This window comes from Zootoca vivipara, chromosome 4 (assembly GCF_965207765.1).
Source record: "Zootoca vivipara chromosome 4, rZooViv2.hap1.1, whole genome shotgun sequence".
Lineage (NCBI taxonomy): Eukaryota > Metazoa > Chordata > Lepidosauria > Squamata > Lacertidae > Zootoca > Zootoca vivipara.
This window is the reverse complement of record NC_142587.1, coordinates 33,203,521-33,220,810: the sequence shown is the minus strand read 5'-3', so window position 1 is coordinate 33,220,810 and position 17,290 is coordinate 33,203,521. Positions and strand designations below refer to the sequence as shown.

The window sequence follows — 17,290 nt, the reverse complement described above, 5'->3', positions numbered from 1 at the left end:
AAATAATAATAATAAATGGCTGGGCAATGCTTATGTACATAATTTGTGCATTAGTATGACTCCAAAAGGGAAGTGGTGGGAAGCACGTCATAAACCACATTGGAAAGCAGGTACCGTGTTTCTCATATTTTAAGACGTAGCCATAAAATAAGACGTAGCAGGATTTTCAAGCATTTGAGAAATATAAGCCATACCCCAAAAATAAGCCATAGTGGTAGGCACCGTTCTGGAGGGCGCCAAGGAAGAGGCGAGGCTGCCCGCACCTCTCCGGTCACCTCCGAGCCTCCGGGAGCCAGCAGCAGCAATGCCAGCTGCGGCAGGAGGAGGAGGCTTGCCGGCTCGGCACCCAGCAGCGCGCGCAGAGCGCCCCAACCCTCCAGGAACCAACGCTCCTGCTGGCTTGGGGCTTGGAGTGCGTGGCGCTGCTGGGCACCGACCCGGCAGGCCGCCTCCTCCTCCTGCTGTGTTGCTGCTGCTGACTCCCGGAGGCTCGGGGCGCGCTGGGCGCCGACCTGGCAGGCTGCCTCCGGAGCCCCGGCGGGACGCAGCAAGAGCCGCAGCGCGTGCCGCTCCGAGCGCCGACCCAGCGGGACCCAGCAGCGTGCCCTGCTGAAGCGCCAACAAAGTGCCCACCAGCGCAGCAGCAGCCAGTTCCAGGCGCCGAGCAGCGACAGGAAGTGGAGGTAATTTTTTAAGAAAATAAGACACCCCCGAAAATAAGCCATAGGCATTAGATACATCATAGAATTGTAGAGTTGGAAGGTACCTCAAGAGTCATCTATTCTAACCCCCTGAAACAGGAATATTTTGCAGCATAACTAGCTCTGATGCAACTATTCTGGTAATGCTTAGGATTACACAGTACCTTAGAAATGGTTTTTATAAACCTTTATTAACTCTAGCAAAAGGAATTAAGAGCTAAAAATGCTAACGATACTTGTAAAATCTCAGTGCAGAGCACAAAACATCAATACACTAAAACTTAAAACCACAATACATGAATGCGGAAGTATCACAATAATAATCACTTAAGGCTTGGCTAGCAATAAAAACCAGCAAAATGTAAGATGCAGCTAAATCAACAGACTGTCTTAACAGGCTTGTCAAAAAGCCTTGTTGACCAAAAAGGCTCATTTATTGGAGCAGTGGGCATCTTAAGAAAATGTTGAGATCTATGAAGCATGGCAGACTACAAACATTACATTAGCCCCTGTCCTTTAGTGTTTCCCAAACAGTTAAGTCCCCCAACCCTTTTGAATTTAGTGCACCCAATCTAACCCTATATATTTTAGGGGACAGAAATTTTGTGTAGATATTTCAGCTGCATACACCTTGCTGTCATCATTGCCACTTCCTTGTGTAGCAAAGCAAAATGACACACCTGACTTGATCTCTGTGTTGGCTGTGTGTTGATCCCTACAGTTGGATACACACACACACACACACACACATACATATACATATATACACAGTATCTACACACAAGCTTCTTTCTCTAACTGTTACTTGCAAAGGAAACCTATCCCTGGCATTGTCTTCCAGTGTGCTTGAGTAGCAGCTTTTGTACTTGTATACTGTACATGCATTTGCAGCTGAGAAAAGGAAGCACCAAAATAATAGCATTTCCCTAATTTATTTGGGGTAGCAGCTGGCTGGTGGAAATCTGTCATTGTTTTTGCAATTCACAGTTCATTTCTTCAACCACTGTTATTTTTTCATCTGCTGCTGGTGTCGGGTCCACCCATGTTTTCTACAAAAAGGGAAAAGAAAAATCCCCTTAAGGTTAATTCCTAAGGCTCGTGACCACTTCAGTTTCACTTCTTTATTACAGCTCATAACGAAGTTCTACTAGCATAGCCAGTATTGAAGAATAGTGTGCTGGTGGTTGAGCTATCCACAGTTCCTCCAACATTTAGCAAGTGACAAATGGCAGCTGCAGCAAACTCTTTTTGCAATAAAATAAAAAAAATCCTTCAGTAGCACCTTAAAGACCAACTAAGTTTTTATTTTGGTATGAGCTTTCGTGTGCATGCACACTTCATTCTTTTTACAATGCAATGCAACTTTTCCTCTGTAATATATTTTCAGTTCAACCCTGTTTCTAATTTCCCCAGAGTGGCTGGGGAAACCCAGCCAGGTGGGCAGGGTATAATTATAATTATTACAGTTTCAATATCTCCATTTAAGTTAAAACTTACTTAAAAGTCCCATTTCTTTTAGATGAAATTAAGCAACTACCCATGGCACTAGAATGTAAGTAAAATTACCAGGTACTAGTTTCTTACACAGACCTTCCACTAATGGAGCTAGTTAGGTGAATCCATTGTAACTAGAAACTCTTAATTTTGTTGTTTTTATGACCACACAGATAGGTTTGGGGAAGTGGTTTCAGTGTTTGGAGACTTCCATCGTTCATACACAATTGTGGCAATATTTTACTAGACTAGATAAAATTCTAGCACACAAACATCTCTAGGAATGGGGGGGAAACTGCTAGATCAGCAATTTCATGGCACCTTCCTTGTGGCAGTAAACAATCGCATAGCATTACTTTGTGAATTACAGCCATTCATCTTTAAATTGTTTTAAAATCCGGCAGAACACCGCATTCAAGGCATTCTAGAACTCACCACATTCTCATATTGCCAAAGAACATCTTTTGGTTGTGGAACTGGAAAAGCTAGGCATCTCCATATGTGGAATCTGCAGGAAGGAAAATTTGGGCCATTGACCAGGGTCTCAAATCCCGTTCTTCCTAATCCATATCCTCTTGCCTGCAGATGGAGAGCTTCATGCATAGAAGGGGACCACCCACCAAAACAGCATGCCCAGATAGGACATAGATTGAATTATGCACTATATGTACTGCATTGTCTTAAATCTTTAACAGATCCTTCTATTCCACATTTTGATTAGAATATTAATACGTCATATTTTCATTTAGTGTTTTCAGATCTTCTGGAAATGTTGAGTTGTTCAGATCTTTTGGTTAAAATCCTAACAAAGAATACACAGGCTTGTCAAATCTCAGAACAATGGTAATTAAAAATGCTAGCCGTTTTCTAGATGCAGGTAAAAAAAGGAGGGTCATTGTGTTTTACCTTTTCCAGATCAAAATCAGGAGCAAGATTGTTATGACGGTCCCAAGAACTACCAGTATTAATAATACTGTAGGAAATGGATTGGGGTCAGCACCTGAAAAGATAGGAAGTCATTCGTATTAAGTGTATCATAAACACAGGCCCAGCATCAGCTTGTGACGTGGTTGGGCCAGGCACCAACGGTGCTGGCATGATTTTTATTTATAACTTTTAAGGTCCCAGTGCTGAAAGGGGAAGCGCCAAGCCAGGAGGCTGTGACTGCCATTGCCTTCCCTTAAAAGCCTTTGAACCTGCCTCCAAATACAATGTTCCTCTAGGGCAGTGGTGGCCAAACTTGGCCCTCCAATGTTGTTGGACTACAACTCTCACCAGCCCTAGCGAACAGGACCAGTGGTCAGGGATGATGGGAATTGTAGTCCCAAAACAGCTGGAGGGCCAGGTTTGGCCACCACTGCTCTAGGGCATTACATTGTGGCCCAGATGCATTGCAAGGAAAGAAGATAGTGGCAGCTACAGCTGCCTAGCTCAGCACTTCTCAGAGTCAGGCCCTTAAAAGGTAAATCAAAAATTCAATAGTGGCACCTCCCCAAACAGCACTCTTGTTTCCCTCCTCCAACCAGCTTACTGGTGATCAGGGCAGTCAATGGTTAGTTCTGGTCCTTAAAAGAGCACCAGACCTGGTAACAACCACTCTTATCACTTGGCTCTGTCCACATAGGCCAAGCTTGCTGGGATGGGGGCTTCCAGAGTAGTGTTTTGGGGGAAGAACCAGGATGGTATTTTGGAAATCTGGCATCTTATATAAACACACAGGTACGGCGGTGTCCATCAACTGATCTGCCTTGCCAAAGTGGTGCATGCTCTGGTTATCTCCTACTTGGACTACTGCAATGCACTCTATATGGGGCTACCTTTGAAGGTGACGCGGAAACTGCAAGTAAACCAGAATGCAACAGCTAGACAGGTGATTGGGCATAGCAGCCAAGACCATATAACACCGGTCCTGAACGACCTACATTGGCTCCTAGCAAGTTTCCGAACACAATTCCAAGTGTTGGTGCTGACATTTAAAGCCCTAAATGGCTTCGGCCCAGTATATCTGAAGGAGTGTCTCCTCCACCACCATCATTCAGCCCAGACACTGAGATCCAGCTCTGAGGGTCTTCTGGCGGTTCACTCACTGTGAGGTCATATGGGAACCAGGCAGAGGGCCTTCTTGGTAGTGGCACCCACCCTGTTGAATTCCCTCCCATCAGATGTCAAGGATATAAACAACTATCTGACTTTTAGAAGAGGTAGCCTTTTCTAGGGAAGTTTTTAGTGTTTGGTGTTTTATCGTGTTTTTAATATTCTGTTGAGAGTTGCTCAGAGTGACTGGGGAAACCCAGCCAGATGGGTGGGATATAAATTATTATTATTATTATTATTATTATTATTATTATTATTATTAAAGTTCCATCTCTAAACAGGAGGACTGACACTAATATCATTTTTGTTGTCTTCTAGGACTTTCCGTAAGTCCTAGAAGCTGGAAGTCTTGGAAGTATGGGCTGTTTTCTTAAAAAAAAATATTTTAGTCTACAAATTTATATAGTTCTGCGTGCTGAGGGAATCCTCTGAATAAATATATATAAACATTTTTGGATGGCTTTGTTTCTCAGGCTGATAGAGGCACACAAGCACCCGAGTTAGCCATTAGAGAGAATAATAGAGAAAGGGCCAATGGAAAAAATATATAAATAAATCCGTAATCTTACCAAACACAATTGGTTTACTCCACTCACTCCACTGTGTTCCAATGGAACAATACTGTCCAGCTGCACGGAGCCTCAATGAGTATTTCCCACGTATCGTGTAATTTTGGTGGGTTTGTTCTGGTAACTAAAAGTAGAACACGAAACTGCTTTATGTCTTTGTAGGTGAAATAGCATGCCAATTCATATTCATCAACTTATTATTTCATAAACTTACACACCACTTGATTGTAAAAGGACACAAACCTCAAACAGTTAAGAAAGATAAAACAAGAAAAATCAAGAAAAAAATCACAACCATGTTTTAAAACATACTAAAACAGATTAAATGAGATTCTCAATATTAGATCTCAATAGGCAGGGAGTTCCAAAGTATACTACACTAAATGATTAACTTCTTACAAATGCAGAAGGGGTATTATGTGGCACCTGTAGCAGCCACATCTTAGGTGTATGTTTATTATATTTTGCATTTTGTTGTATGTGTTTAATTACCCCTAGCTCCTCCCCATATTATAAAACCTAGTTTGCCAAATTTATATCTTTGGCCCCTCCACACTGGGGTGTTGTTGTTGTTTTTCCAGGCGTATTCAGCAACATGTCATTCATGCAACGATAGTGTATTGGTGCTGGATTTATGCTGGGCCATCCACATTAATTTTTCTGCAATGCTTGGTCAGAGAGTGCTACCATGTCATTGCTGCCTGGAGGGGCACTCTTGCACCACCATAGCAGGACCAAAAAAATTAAACCAGAACATTAGTGTTACAAAAAGTTACAGGATTGCAGAAAGAAGTTACAGGGCACACACTGGCTGGAAATGAAGCAGTATGCCTGCCCTTAAACATTTGAAGGTAAAACAGTATTCAAAGCAGAATTGTGTGTAACTGCTTGATGTTATCATGAGAGCAAATAATCGTGAACAAACAATGAATGCTGGTCAGGGAATGGAATCCAGGAAGAGGGCTATGCAGATAGGATAGAGCCCCCCTCTCTCCACCAAATTAAAAGAGACGAATTAAGTGGATTGGTGTTGAATTCACAGCTTGGGGGAGCCAAAATTCTCTTCTCGGACAACTCAGAATCTACGTTCCTTGTGATAGATTCCTTTCTTTTATACTGTTTTTATTTATTTTAAGAAGATACATTTTGAGAAAACAATTGTTACAACAGTAAACAACAAGTAACCTGTCCTGATAAAATTACAGACTTTTATCGTGCCGTGTGTTAAAGTTTCACTTGATTACTCTAAGAAATCACACCACATTTTCCCACGAGTGCTGGGTGGATTCCTACCACAGTCTGAACAATTTATGCATTCAATAAACATTTGCCATATGTTATAAAACAGGCACCCCCAAACTTTGACCCTCCAGATGTTTTGGACTACAATTCCCATCTTCCCCGACCACTGGTCCTGTTAGCTAGGGATCATGGGAGTTGTAGGCCAAAACATCTGGAGGGCCACAGGTTGGGGATGCCTGTTATAAAGGAACATGGATTGTGTTTGCCCTTTACTGCTCTCACCTGGCACGTTAGTTTCTCAGTCAATGCTATTGACCATACTTTGTTAAAGCAAGAATCAATGTTCCGCCCATTACTGGTTTTCCAACATCTGGCTACCTCCATACGAGCAACAGTCAATAGAAAGGCTAAGAGGTCATTTTTAGGATAATCATGAGCAGACAAGATCCTAAGCCCAAGTAGTGTCAGTGCAGGGCACATTTCAATTGTTTTGCTGTATATCAAGCTTTTTTTCCTTGAAGACAGCATCCCTTTGTTTTCTAACACACAAGTAAAGTGCTAGACTTGTGGTGTGAGCTAAACCAGCCCTTCACTCATAGCACCAAACAGTTTTGCCTCCGCAGGCAGAAATCTCAGAGGGGGCCATGATATGTTTCTCTGCATGCATCACGGACAGACACAGTACTGTATAACCCCTTCCCTATTGAACTTCTGTCATGCAGTAAAGACTTTATTTCAGCAGGTGTTTAAAGTATATTTTTTCAGATTTTATTTTATTGCATTTTAAACCTTATTAGGCACTGCCTAGAGACTAAGGAGTTAAGCAGTATATAAACAGTTGAAATAAATACAGAAAATGAAAAGATTATAGGCACTTGTTGACTTCCCCATTCTAGTGAATATTTATTTATTTATTTATTTCAGAATGCTGTGAACAAATAATACTAATCTGCCTTCTTAATATTTATAGCCCAGATTTCTTCCAAGGCAGCATTCACATGATCCTCCCATTCTTAAATTCAGTTCACATGCCTCATGTTTATATAAGGTAACAATACTTACTGTTGAAATTTGGCCTCTGATTTCATCCTTAGAGACAAAAAAAGTAACATTTTTAGTTGGTTTTCCTTGTACTTTTTCAAAGTATGCTAGATTTCTCAAATTTAGCTGTATACCTTAAGTAGCAAGGAAGGCAAAAATTGTCAAGAGTAACTGATAATATCGGAGGACAGAGGGCTGACTTTCTTGTGGGTGGATTATTAACTTCCCCCATAATCTTCTCTTTTTTTCATTGTGTAACATACACATATTATAAACATACATATTAAAAGAAGACGAGTGAGTTATAGAAGTTCACGTTTTCCAATATATTGATAGATGTGAAACTTTAGAAGGTAGTGTTTGGCCTTCCCACTGTTGCATGCCAAAAAATGGCTTTATCTTCTGAGTTAGGCCAATAAAACTCAGAGACAAGAGGAGTTAGGAGTCCACTGTACTGCATAGCATTTTGTTTATTGCAAAGCAATAAGGTTACAGTCAAATATTTTTGCAAAACTGCAACCCCGCCCAACGTGGGGCAGAGGAATTTATAATATTTCAGACAAAGGATTTTGGTTTTAACCAATCATATAAATCATTACATCATTTTATATTTAATATTCATCATTACCTCATTTCATGTTTAATAAGCATGCGCAATAAGCATCGCTAACTAAACTTTGATTCTCATTATAATGTTACATTGTGAGTTAGTATGCATGTTGGGAACCTGTGTTATGTATACCATGTATCAAATTATGTTCTTAGCTTGTGAGCTGTATCTCTGTGATTTGCGTATTAGCTGACCCTCTATCCCAGTAGGGACGGCTTCTTGCTGAATCATCAGTTTCTTTAAAGCATCAGGTTACCATAACTCTTCTAAAATAAGCATATTCCAAGATTTACCGGGATTTACCGGGATTTACATTATCACCTTAATTGTGGCCCTTTGGGCCCCTGCTACACCACAAGTGCTGACCATGAAGCACCAGGCAACCATTTTGCATTCCTATAGACCAGGCACCCCCAAACTTCGGCCCTCCAGATGCTTTGGACTACAATTCCCATCTTCCCCGACCACTGGTCCTGTTAGCTAGGGATCATGGGAGTTGTAGGCCAAAACATCTGGAGGGCCACAGTTTGGGGATGCCTGCTATAGACCAAGGGTGGAAAAAAACTGATCCTCCAGATGTAGGGTGATCCTGTCATCTATTGGCTATGCCAACTGAGGCTAAGAGGTGGGCCGCAATTATGCCTCCTCTGTTATAATGCAAGGATTTGGCAGAGCAGCTTTTGATGTACATAGGAACTCAGCAAATAAATGTATCACCACAATCCAGTCGTTATTTTAAATATGTAGGATAGACCTGGCATTTGTGTACGAGCATGCATACCAAAACTGAGCCACACTGTATGAAGGTAGGAAGGATGAACAATTTCATCCATTGTTGCTGGATGCTGCTGCACATGGGTACATTGATGCACCCACATGTATGGGGTGATGGTATATGCCTGTCAATGCAGCTCACACATTGCAACCTCGGCATCACCATGAAAGATGGGTGATGGCTCTGTCCTCATGGGAACTTTCTAAACTGGATTGCAGACATTGGTTTTTGGCTGAGAACAAAACAGTCGAGAAACAGATTCAGATAAAATACTATAAGCTTTTTCTAATAGGCTGCAATGCATAATTTGTTGGGAGGTCAACCCACAAGAGAAGTATCACTCTATTTTATCTGAGGATTTTCTTTACTCATGTAAAGAACTGTACACAACTCCATCTCTACCAACCAAAACCTATCTAAGAATTACCATTCTCCCTGGTAGTCAGGAAATAGCAGTCAAACTAAATTCCATGTACATTTGAAATTGGACAAATTTTCAAAATGTGAAATGTTTCTTTCGCCACGAATTTCTACACCAGATATCTGCATGTGACTAGCAAAGGTAACAAAAAGCTATTCAACAAGCAAAACCACAATTAACCTCTTACCCTTATTTCATACTTAAAGCAGTAGTCTGAATTATCTTTCAAGGCACATGGAGGGGGTTTCCATTGTACTGTGCACCCCCACGGCTGTTCATGACAATTCCAAGTGATATTTTGTGGTGGAGCAAGTTTTTCTGTAATGAAATAGCCAGTATTTTACTTGACAGGTGGAGAGCTGTGAAATTTCAAGGGCATTTGAGTGGTGAACTTCCCTGCTTCCAGTTCCTAAGCATTTCAGATCCACATACATTGTGGTCAGGTGTCACTCGGCTTAAAGCCAGGAATTTTGTGGTGAGAGGTCTTGAAGGGGTACAGGGTGTGTGAATGCAGGCAGACAAATACACCGCTGAGGTTTCTTTAATTTTGCAAGCATTTTAAAACAAAGGACTGGAGAAGGGGTGACGAATTTCTGACTCCACAGCCAGCCTAGCCTGTGATCGGGGTGAAGAGATTTAGAGTCTAATAATATTGGAGGCACACAGGTTCCCCATACCTGATTTATAAGGTATCTCGAGATATCTTTTTTTTTTTGCACTATGAGTAAATGAACGAACAAGACCCACCCTCTTTCTCTTACCATGATCGAAAGGCCAGAATTGCTGATCCAAAGGCTGAACCAGTGATTCTTCACTTGATCCATTCACTCTGAGGGTAATATGATTCTCAGGAACTTTCACATTAGGAAAATGGCACCCAACATGTCTTCCAAGTTCATTACTTTTGTACTGAGGGCACTCCATCTCTTCTCCATCATTTTTGCTGCATGCCAAAACATTTTGTTAAAAACCCAACCAGGAACAGCATATTCTAACTATTCCCTTCCCCACCGCCATTTAACAAATGAAAATGAATTACTGATATATCAAGTATAGAAAATACTGGACGTCTTTAGAAATATTCCTGCCAGCTTCCCAAGTGCAATCCATTGAGGTAACACGAACTGTGTAAATGACACAGGATAAATTTTCAGCTGATGTCCCTTCCAGTCCTGGGGAGAAAAAATAGGAATGGTCAGTGTCTCTGTGTGTGTGGCTCTGAGGCTGCATACCTGCATGGATTAATGTGCTCATCCTATATGTGTTTTATGAGATCAATGTATGCAAAGTGCTTCCTTTAATGTCAAGTGGCTTTTCACCACAGTTTCCATCAGCAATGTTTACCCCTCGTGGGGATGTGATTCTCTATTGCTTACCTGCTGTCAGAGACTGGGTTGAGGGGTACAACTCTGATGAGGAATGGCGGGAGCCTACCCCCCCCCCCCGCCGCTCATGGCCAGGATCCTGAAACTCCACAGGAGCAGTAGTGTTGATTTGGAACAATGGTTTGCTGAGGGGCACAGTTTGGAAGACAATAGTTGGGCAGAACTAGGAGGTGAACAGCAAGAAGAAGAACGGGGAGAGAGTGAACTAGCTGACTCTCTTTCATTGGAGGATGTGCAGGCTCTGAGTCCCAAGGCTAGGAGATTAGATAAGGTGGCTTCATGAAAGGCTCAATGGTTGAGAAATCCGGTGGCTAGGAGACGAGAGGACAGAAGTGACTAGAGGGAAGTGGGCGGAACCTTAATTGGGATCACCTGCACTCTGAGAATGGTTGTGTGTTCTTTTGCTGCAGTCAAAAAACTGGGGTCCTATACACAGATAGTGGTGTGGTGTGGGGGGACTGCACACTGCCAGCCAGCTGGTTGGTGGCTCGTGCTCTAGGAAGCTTCCTGCCCACAGTGGCGTGGGGGGAGCAGCTGCCCACTTTGCCACCCCCCAGCAACAGCCCTGCTGCGGTGATGGTGCACATGCAATTCCCCCTCAAGAAAGCTCAACAACTTTGGGCCCTCCCCCCTCATTTTCTTTAAATTTAGTCCCCCAAAATAGGGGGTGTCTTATACATGGAAAAATACGGTATCTACGGCCAAGGAGGGAGGAAGCAGATCCTGTTCCATAGCTGCTTGTTTATGTAATTTCATGGTAGTTTCATTCCTGTTTGCTGCAGTTTTGGGGAGCTTCATGATTTGTTTCATATCTCATGGTTGTTTTCGTATCATCTTCAGCAGACACAAATGCTTCCTACCATAATATGTTATTTGTTTACAGTACCTAACTAACCTTCTTCAAGTAGCCATCTGCCCCAAGGTATATTGTGTGCCTACATGTGTGTACTATATATGTGTGTGTGTGAGTGAGTGAGAGAGAGATTTTCAAGCAGACATGCTTTTTCCATCTCTCCTCACTTTCCATCTTACACCCACATAAGAACCAACCCTACCCCAAAACTAAAATGCCTGATCCACACACACATTAATGAACTACTTTGGTAATAAATACATTCCCTTCCTCCCCAACTTTGCCTGCTCTCCACTGTCACTCATCTGAGCTTCCACAATTCTAACCCTGTCTATGCTAAAGTACTGGTAAGTCCCACACAGTTCAATGGAAATGTATACTTACCCTGATTATTCACAAAAGTAAAAAAGAAAACAGAGCAGAACACTGTGAGGCAACTCATGTGAGCAAATCCTATATTGGGCACCATACTGATTTTTCCTTTTTTATGTAAATACACAGAAATAAATCCTAAAATGAAAGAAAGAATTTGTTTTATTTCATTATGCTGCCACATTTTCATTGGAGTGGTATTCTTTTAAGTTACTCCATTAGGAGAAAGGAACATTCCCTCCCTCTCATCTCCCTTTATGTCCATCCTGTGCCCTCCCTAAATCTGCTCCAGAGGATTTGAGGGAAACCCAGGAAAGATCTGAGGGTGGCCAGGCAGAGAAGAGTGAGAGGAAATGGAAATCCTTTTGTATTACGTTAGCATTATCCTCTTCTGTAAATCTGTTTTATCAAACACTGACACCTAACAATAAGATGATATATACATATTCCCAAGTTAAAAATTAAAAACGTATTGATAATTCTCTCTATTTCTATATATATCTCTCTGTTTAAAAATACACAAAGCTTGGGTGTTTGTTTGTTTGTTAAATAGCACATGGCTAATTTGCAAAAAGTTGCATGGAAAACCCTGCTAAAATTTCAAAACAAACCCCCATAAAATTCTTAAATTTGACATTTTAATATTGCCTCATAAACAAGGGGGGGGGGGGGAACCTGGGTGTACAGATGGGGGAAAATAAATAAATGCAGAGTGGGGAATGACAGGTTTCCAACGCTCTCCACTTAGTTATTCTCACCCCACCCCACCCATGTAAGGTTGCAATCATGTATGTAAAGTAAGTATAAGTTGCAGGTCCACTGTATATAGAAATATAGGTGAGTTACCTGTATTTTTCCAGCTTTTCATTTGTCAGTTCTAATCTCTAATCTTGATAGCAATCCAGTCCCTTTTCCTTCTAGATATGAAAGTTCCCTACGTGTCCATCTATTCATCTTTCATCATCTTGTACTGGATCAATGGGTAATGTTTTGGGGAGTAAAGAAAGAATGCCCAATCTGTTAAGCAGTTGTTTTTTAATACAGTTTGCACACAATAATATTTTTGGTCTAGTTCTTTTAGACATCAATCAAAGACATGTTCGTTTTCACTAAGAATCCTTCCATTGGTCTAAAATACTGATTTTCTTTCCTAACCCACAAACCTTTCTAAGTCATAACAAGATTCCTGCTTCTTGGTAGCATTCCTCTGTCTTGGATACCCAAACCACCCTCTTTCCAGTTTTTGAGAATAGCAAAGGGTTTCTCAAGACCTAGAGGGGTTGGACTGGTGACGACTGTCACAATGTTGAAAGGATTGGGATAGTAGATATATTCTATTATTCCTGCTCTCTCTCTCTCCCCACCAATGAAAAATGGGTGATGTATTTGTGAAAGGTTATGAATGTGGCCCCTTGTCTGCTGAGTGGGGAGTTGTTCTTACCGTCTCCTCTTACAGGCTCAATAAGGTTGTAGGGAAGAGAAGCTGTGGCAGGGCAGAGAGAAAGCAATGATATATATGTCGCTTTCATAAGGAGCGTTGCATCACAAACTTCCTTCTTTCACTTCCAATTTAAGTGAATAAGAAAGAACAAAGTAGTGGGATGCTTTCTCTTACTCTTGAAGGCCTTTCTGGTGTCTTCCTTATATTCTTGATACTGCTTGAAGAAGAATGCACCATGAACAGGCCCAGTGAACAAATATATCTCCTAGAGAGAACATTGTCAAAAGATTTTGTTCACAAATGATATGATGATAAAAACTCCAAACTCAGTGTTTGGGCGGGGTTCACCAAGGGTTCCTGGACATAAGAGACCTCCTGGTGTTCTGAGGATCCTTGGGACCTGGAGAAAAGTGTCTGAAACCTTCACACCCACCGTTTTCTAATCAAAGTAACAGACATGGGGAAATTCAGGAAATTCTCATCATAGGCCATCTCAGTTGTCACAGTTGCCTCACTAAGAACAACCACTTCCTGTCTTTAATGTCAGCCAAAAGTTTCCTTTTTGGGGAGTTCCTTTTTTCACATTTTCTTAGCCCAGGGAAGACAATAGCTTGTGGGCTGCAGAGTGTTCTTTTGTTGAATGACAGTTGTCACCATGGCATTCTGAAGGTGCAAGCAAGTTTCTGTCAAAACTGAGGGAGAGCTTCAGTTTTGCTCCTGAGGCTGGAATGGATATCCACTGGGAACTCGACTCAGGATATTTCCATTGTTATGCTCAGGAAAATAATATTTTAACCAACAGAAGCGACGTGTATCAAATCTAGTCACCATTCCCTTTATTTCTGATATTCAGCCTTTGTTTATTTAGCCAATGCACAAGAGAGAGGTATCAGCAACCTTGGAAGAATTCAAAGATTTACAGAACTCCAAAAATGGGGGATGGGGGATGGGACATAATAGGATAGAACCCCAACTCACCCCAACAAGCCAATGGTATCTGTAATCAATGGGTTCCCAATGCCTGGTTAAAAGTCTGTCCTGTTGGAGCTGTAGTGTACACAAACCACTTTGAAGGGCGTTTCATAACTGTGGGGACACCACCGAAAAGCTGCTTTCTCTCATACTAACTGATCTAATTGATCTTACCAATTGGACTACTAACAAGACCTCTGAAGCTGCCCTTAAGACACAGAGAGGTTTACTTTGGCACAATAAATTTGCCAACCTGTAGAGAACCTGAAAGTTTTGTTCTGAGTGGCACATAAAAGCTGTGTGGTGATGGAAAAGGGATGATTTCAATTGGAAGTGTCATTGTCCCAATCTGAATAAGCCCCATCTTCCACAGCTAATATTAACACCCCACAAAAAAACCCATGGGAAAATAAGGATCTTCTGCTTCATGTCTACTTTGGTCCTAAGTTTTATAAGGTACCACAAGACTGAGCTCTTTTAACAAAATATTCAGTGATTTTCATTATAAACCGTTCCCATAACTATAGGGTTGGATCTAATTAAATCATATTTAAGAGTAGACTCATTAACTAATGAATCCATGGATTTCACTGTGTCCACTCTAAACATAACTTATTTGGATAAAACCCATGCCCAAATTAATGTAACATCAAGTGGTGTGGTACCACACAGTGTTACACAATTGATGGATAGACCCCAGCTGACCTCTTCCTCTTTTTGGGAAGCAGCAGAAATTATAGGAAACAGTTGTGACTCAAGCAGCGGGGAACATTTGGCTAGGGCTGAGGAATATTTCCACCTATCTAATACACTTTTTCTTCCACACCAGCTTGTACTCGACAGGGGTTTGTCGACAACAAACATGCAATATTATAGCAGCAAATCACTAAAGCCATTAAGAAAGTAGCACCTGCAGAAAAGTAGCATCAGACTAGAAACAAATTTCAGGAGCGTTAGGTAGGAACTAAGCTTCTAAATCTAACTGATTGTGCATGAATAGCAACAGTAACAGAACATTGTCTGGGGTTTCGTAGCTGTTCTGTGAAAATTCAGATTTGGGGTTTTAATGATTAAATAATGTGAAAGGATTTATGAGGCAGTTGGCATTGTGCATTTCACTTGACCAAATGGGAGTGGAATACAATGAAGTCATTTTGAAAAAGCAGCCATGAATTCAGTGGTACAAACTATGTGAAAAACAGTGCATGCCATGCTCATGAAATGCATTTCCAAATTGATTCCACAGTATTAGACTGAGAAAGCAAAGGATGTAATTCTGTAAGAGGCCTGCCAGAGAAGTGGCTTTTTTAAAGGAAGGAGGCAGACCCATGCTTACAAAAATAGAAAACAGCCCACGAACACGGGCTAGTTTGTTTTCCTAAATCAAGATGGAACTTTCATTTATCTCTATATGACAAATGAACGCTGAGCAATTCATTACACACACAGCGGTGGCATATTTTTTGGGCCAACACAAGCCTGTCCAGCTCTAGTCAGAGGCAAGGCCTTATTATTCAGTGGGGTTTTCCCCCCAAGTAAGTGGGGTTAGGATTGCTGCATACGTAGTTGTTGTTTTCTGTTCTTGTTGGAGCTTTAAAAGTCCTTTGGATGAAGCCAGCCTGGGGGGAAGAAGCTGCTAGACTGACTTCTTGCTCGCAAGTAGCCCAAATGGCAATTGGCCCCAGATGAACTGCAGTTGGATGAGGGTGGGGCTGATGAGAAGCTACAAGCTTCCCAGCTCCTCCTAAAGGCTTATAAACCTCAGGCAGAGTTGTGGAAGGGAGCAGGGCAAAGGCAGAGCTTTCTTACTGAGAAGAGGAAAAAGGAACTGGTGAGAAGTGGTTGGCTGGGTTATGAGGAAGGCTCCTCTGGCCTAATGAGAACATAGAGAAGCTCTGATGTGACACAGCCGTTTTGGGAGTGCTGACTTGGAGTTCAATGATTCACTCTGCCAAAAACAGTACAATAACCTAATTTGGAGCATGTTAAGTGGGAAATACTTATTTCTATGTGAGGGAGCTTAGATTGTAACCATTGTTAGGAAGAAGCATAGGAGCACAGAAAGCTGCCTTCTATTGAGTCAGACCATTGATTCATTTACATCAGAATTACAGTCATACCTTGTTTTAAGTACGCCTCGGTTTGAGTAGTTTCAGTTTAAGTACTCCGCGGACCTGTCTGGAACGGATTAATCCACTTTCCATTACTTTCAATGGGAAAGTTCGCTTCAGGTTAAGTACGCTTCAGGTTAAGTACAGACTTCCGGAACCAATTGTGTTTGTAAAGTGAGGTACCACTGTATCTACACTGACGGACTGAAGCTGAAGGCAAGTTTCTCTCCCACCTCAGCCCAGATGTTTTGCATACAGAATAGATGCACTGCCACTAAGCTACAGCCCTTGCTGTAGCCAGGGGACCAGGGTCGTCTTAAGCTTATCTGGCACCGTGGTGCAAGGATCCTTCGCCCCCCCCCCACGTTTTAACGCTTGGGATATAAGCCTGATCCACAGAGGCACATTCCCGATGTTTCTAAAACAACCACCGCAATACACTCGTGTTTCTGCTGCAACAGACTAACAAGGCTTCCCCCAGGACCCCTCCACCCACACCCAAGTAATCTTCCCCAAGGCCCTCTTAGAAGTGTGTGTGTGTGGGGGGGGGGAAGCAGCCCGACTCTTCCCATTGAAGGACCAGGAAGGGAGATCCTTGGGCAGCAGCAGCAGTAGGAAATCTTATAAAAAGGAAAGGAAATCTTATTAGAGGCTTCCGGTTCAGCGCCAGCGCTGATCGGCGGGGTCTCGTCTCGTCTCCGAGACGGCCCGTCCCTGCTAGGAGTGGGGAGGGCAGCGAGAGCGACGCTGCGCCCCTTAGAACCCCGGGAAGGGCGTCCCGGGGGCAAATTTTGCTCGGCAGAGCCCCAATCCGGACTCCCCAACTCTCCGGCTAGCTCTAATAAGAGCTCCGGAGCGAGGAGGGTAGAAGTCGCGGGGGCCATTTTGAGCGGCAACGTTATCCTAGCGGGGAGAAGCTTCAAGCCGAAGGCGGAGAGCGCTGGATTCTTCTGAAAATAAAACGATTGGAAATAAGACTGTAAGTAATCTCACGATTTGGATTATAAAACAATTTGGATCTGGGAGAGAGGGGAGAAAAGAGGAAGCCACCCCCCCCCCCACGGCAACAAAAGAGACAGTAAATAGAAACCCGAAGCCGTAAATAGAAGATTTCAATTTAAAAGGATCCCTCAAAGGCATCAAAGAGAATCTCCCCTAAATGCAGGGTAAAAGGGGAGAGAGACTGTGGTTGTGAGTGCCCTGCAGTAA

The 17,290-nt window shown here is 42.3% G+C and overlaps 1 protein-coding gene across 1 annotated transcript; it reads right to left on the bottom strand.

The window, feature by feature from the left end:
• Nucleotides 1-873: 873 nt before the first annotated feature.
• On the bottom strand, nucleotides 874-13,111 carry LOC118085219 (granulocyte-macrophage colony-stimulating factor receptor subunit alpha-like). Its single transcript, XM_035115622.3, has 11 exons — nucleotides 12,999-13,111; nucleotides 12,404-12,527; nucleotides 11,570-11,695; nucleotides 9,987-10,119; nucleotides 9,709-9,890; nucleotides 9,135-9,265; nucleotides 7,163-7,189; nucleotides 4,859-4,982; nucleotides 3,102-3,195; nucleotides 2,631-2,703; nucleotides 874-1,750 (listed from the first exon to the last, which is right to left on the bottom strand). Exons 2-11 carry the CDS (start codon nucleotides 12,423-12,425, stop codon nucleotides 1,667-1,669), a joined length of 996 nt encoding a protein of 331 aa, XP_034971513.3. The 5' UTR covers nucleotides 12,426-12,527; nucleotides 12,999-13,111; the 3' UTR covers nucleotides 874-1,666.
• Between the last annotated feature and the right edge of the window lie 4,179 nt (nucleotides 13,112-17,290).

What these genes read in the sequence shown, in the direction of transcription:
- LOC118085219 (XM_035115622.3), bottom strand. Translation starts at nt 12,425, where the DNA reads ATGAAAAGCTGGAAAAATACAG. An exon ending in GAGTAAACCAATTGTGTTTG is followed by an intron (nt 3,196 to 4,858) that starts GTAAGATTACGG and finishes CTATCTTTTCAG; the next exon opens with GTGCTGACCCCAATCCATTT. An exon ending in TTTGGCAATATGAGAATGTG is followed by an intron (nt 1,751 to 2,630) that starts GTGAGTTCTAGA and finishes CCCTTTTTGTAG; the next exon opens with AAAACATGGGTGGACCCGAC.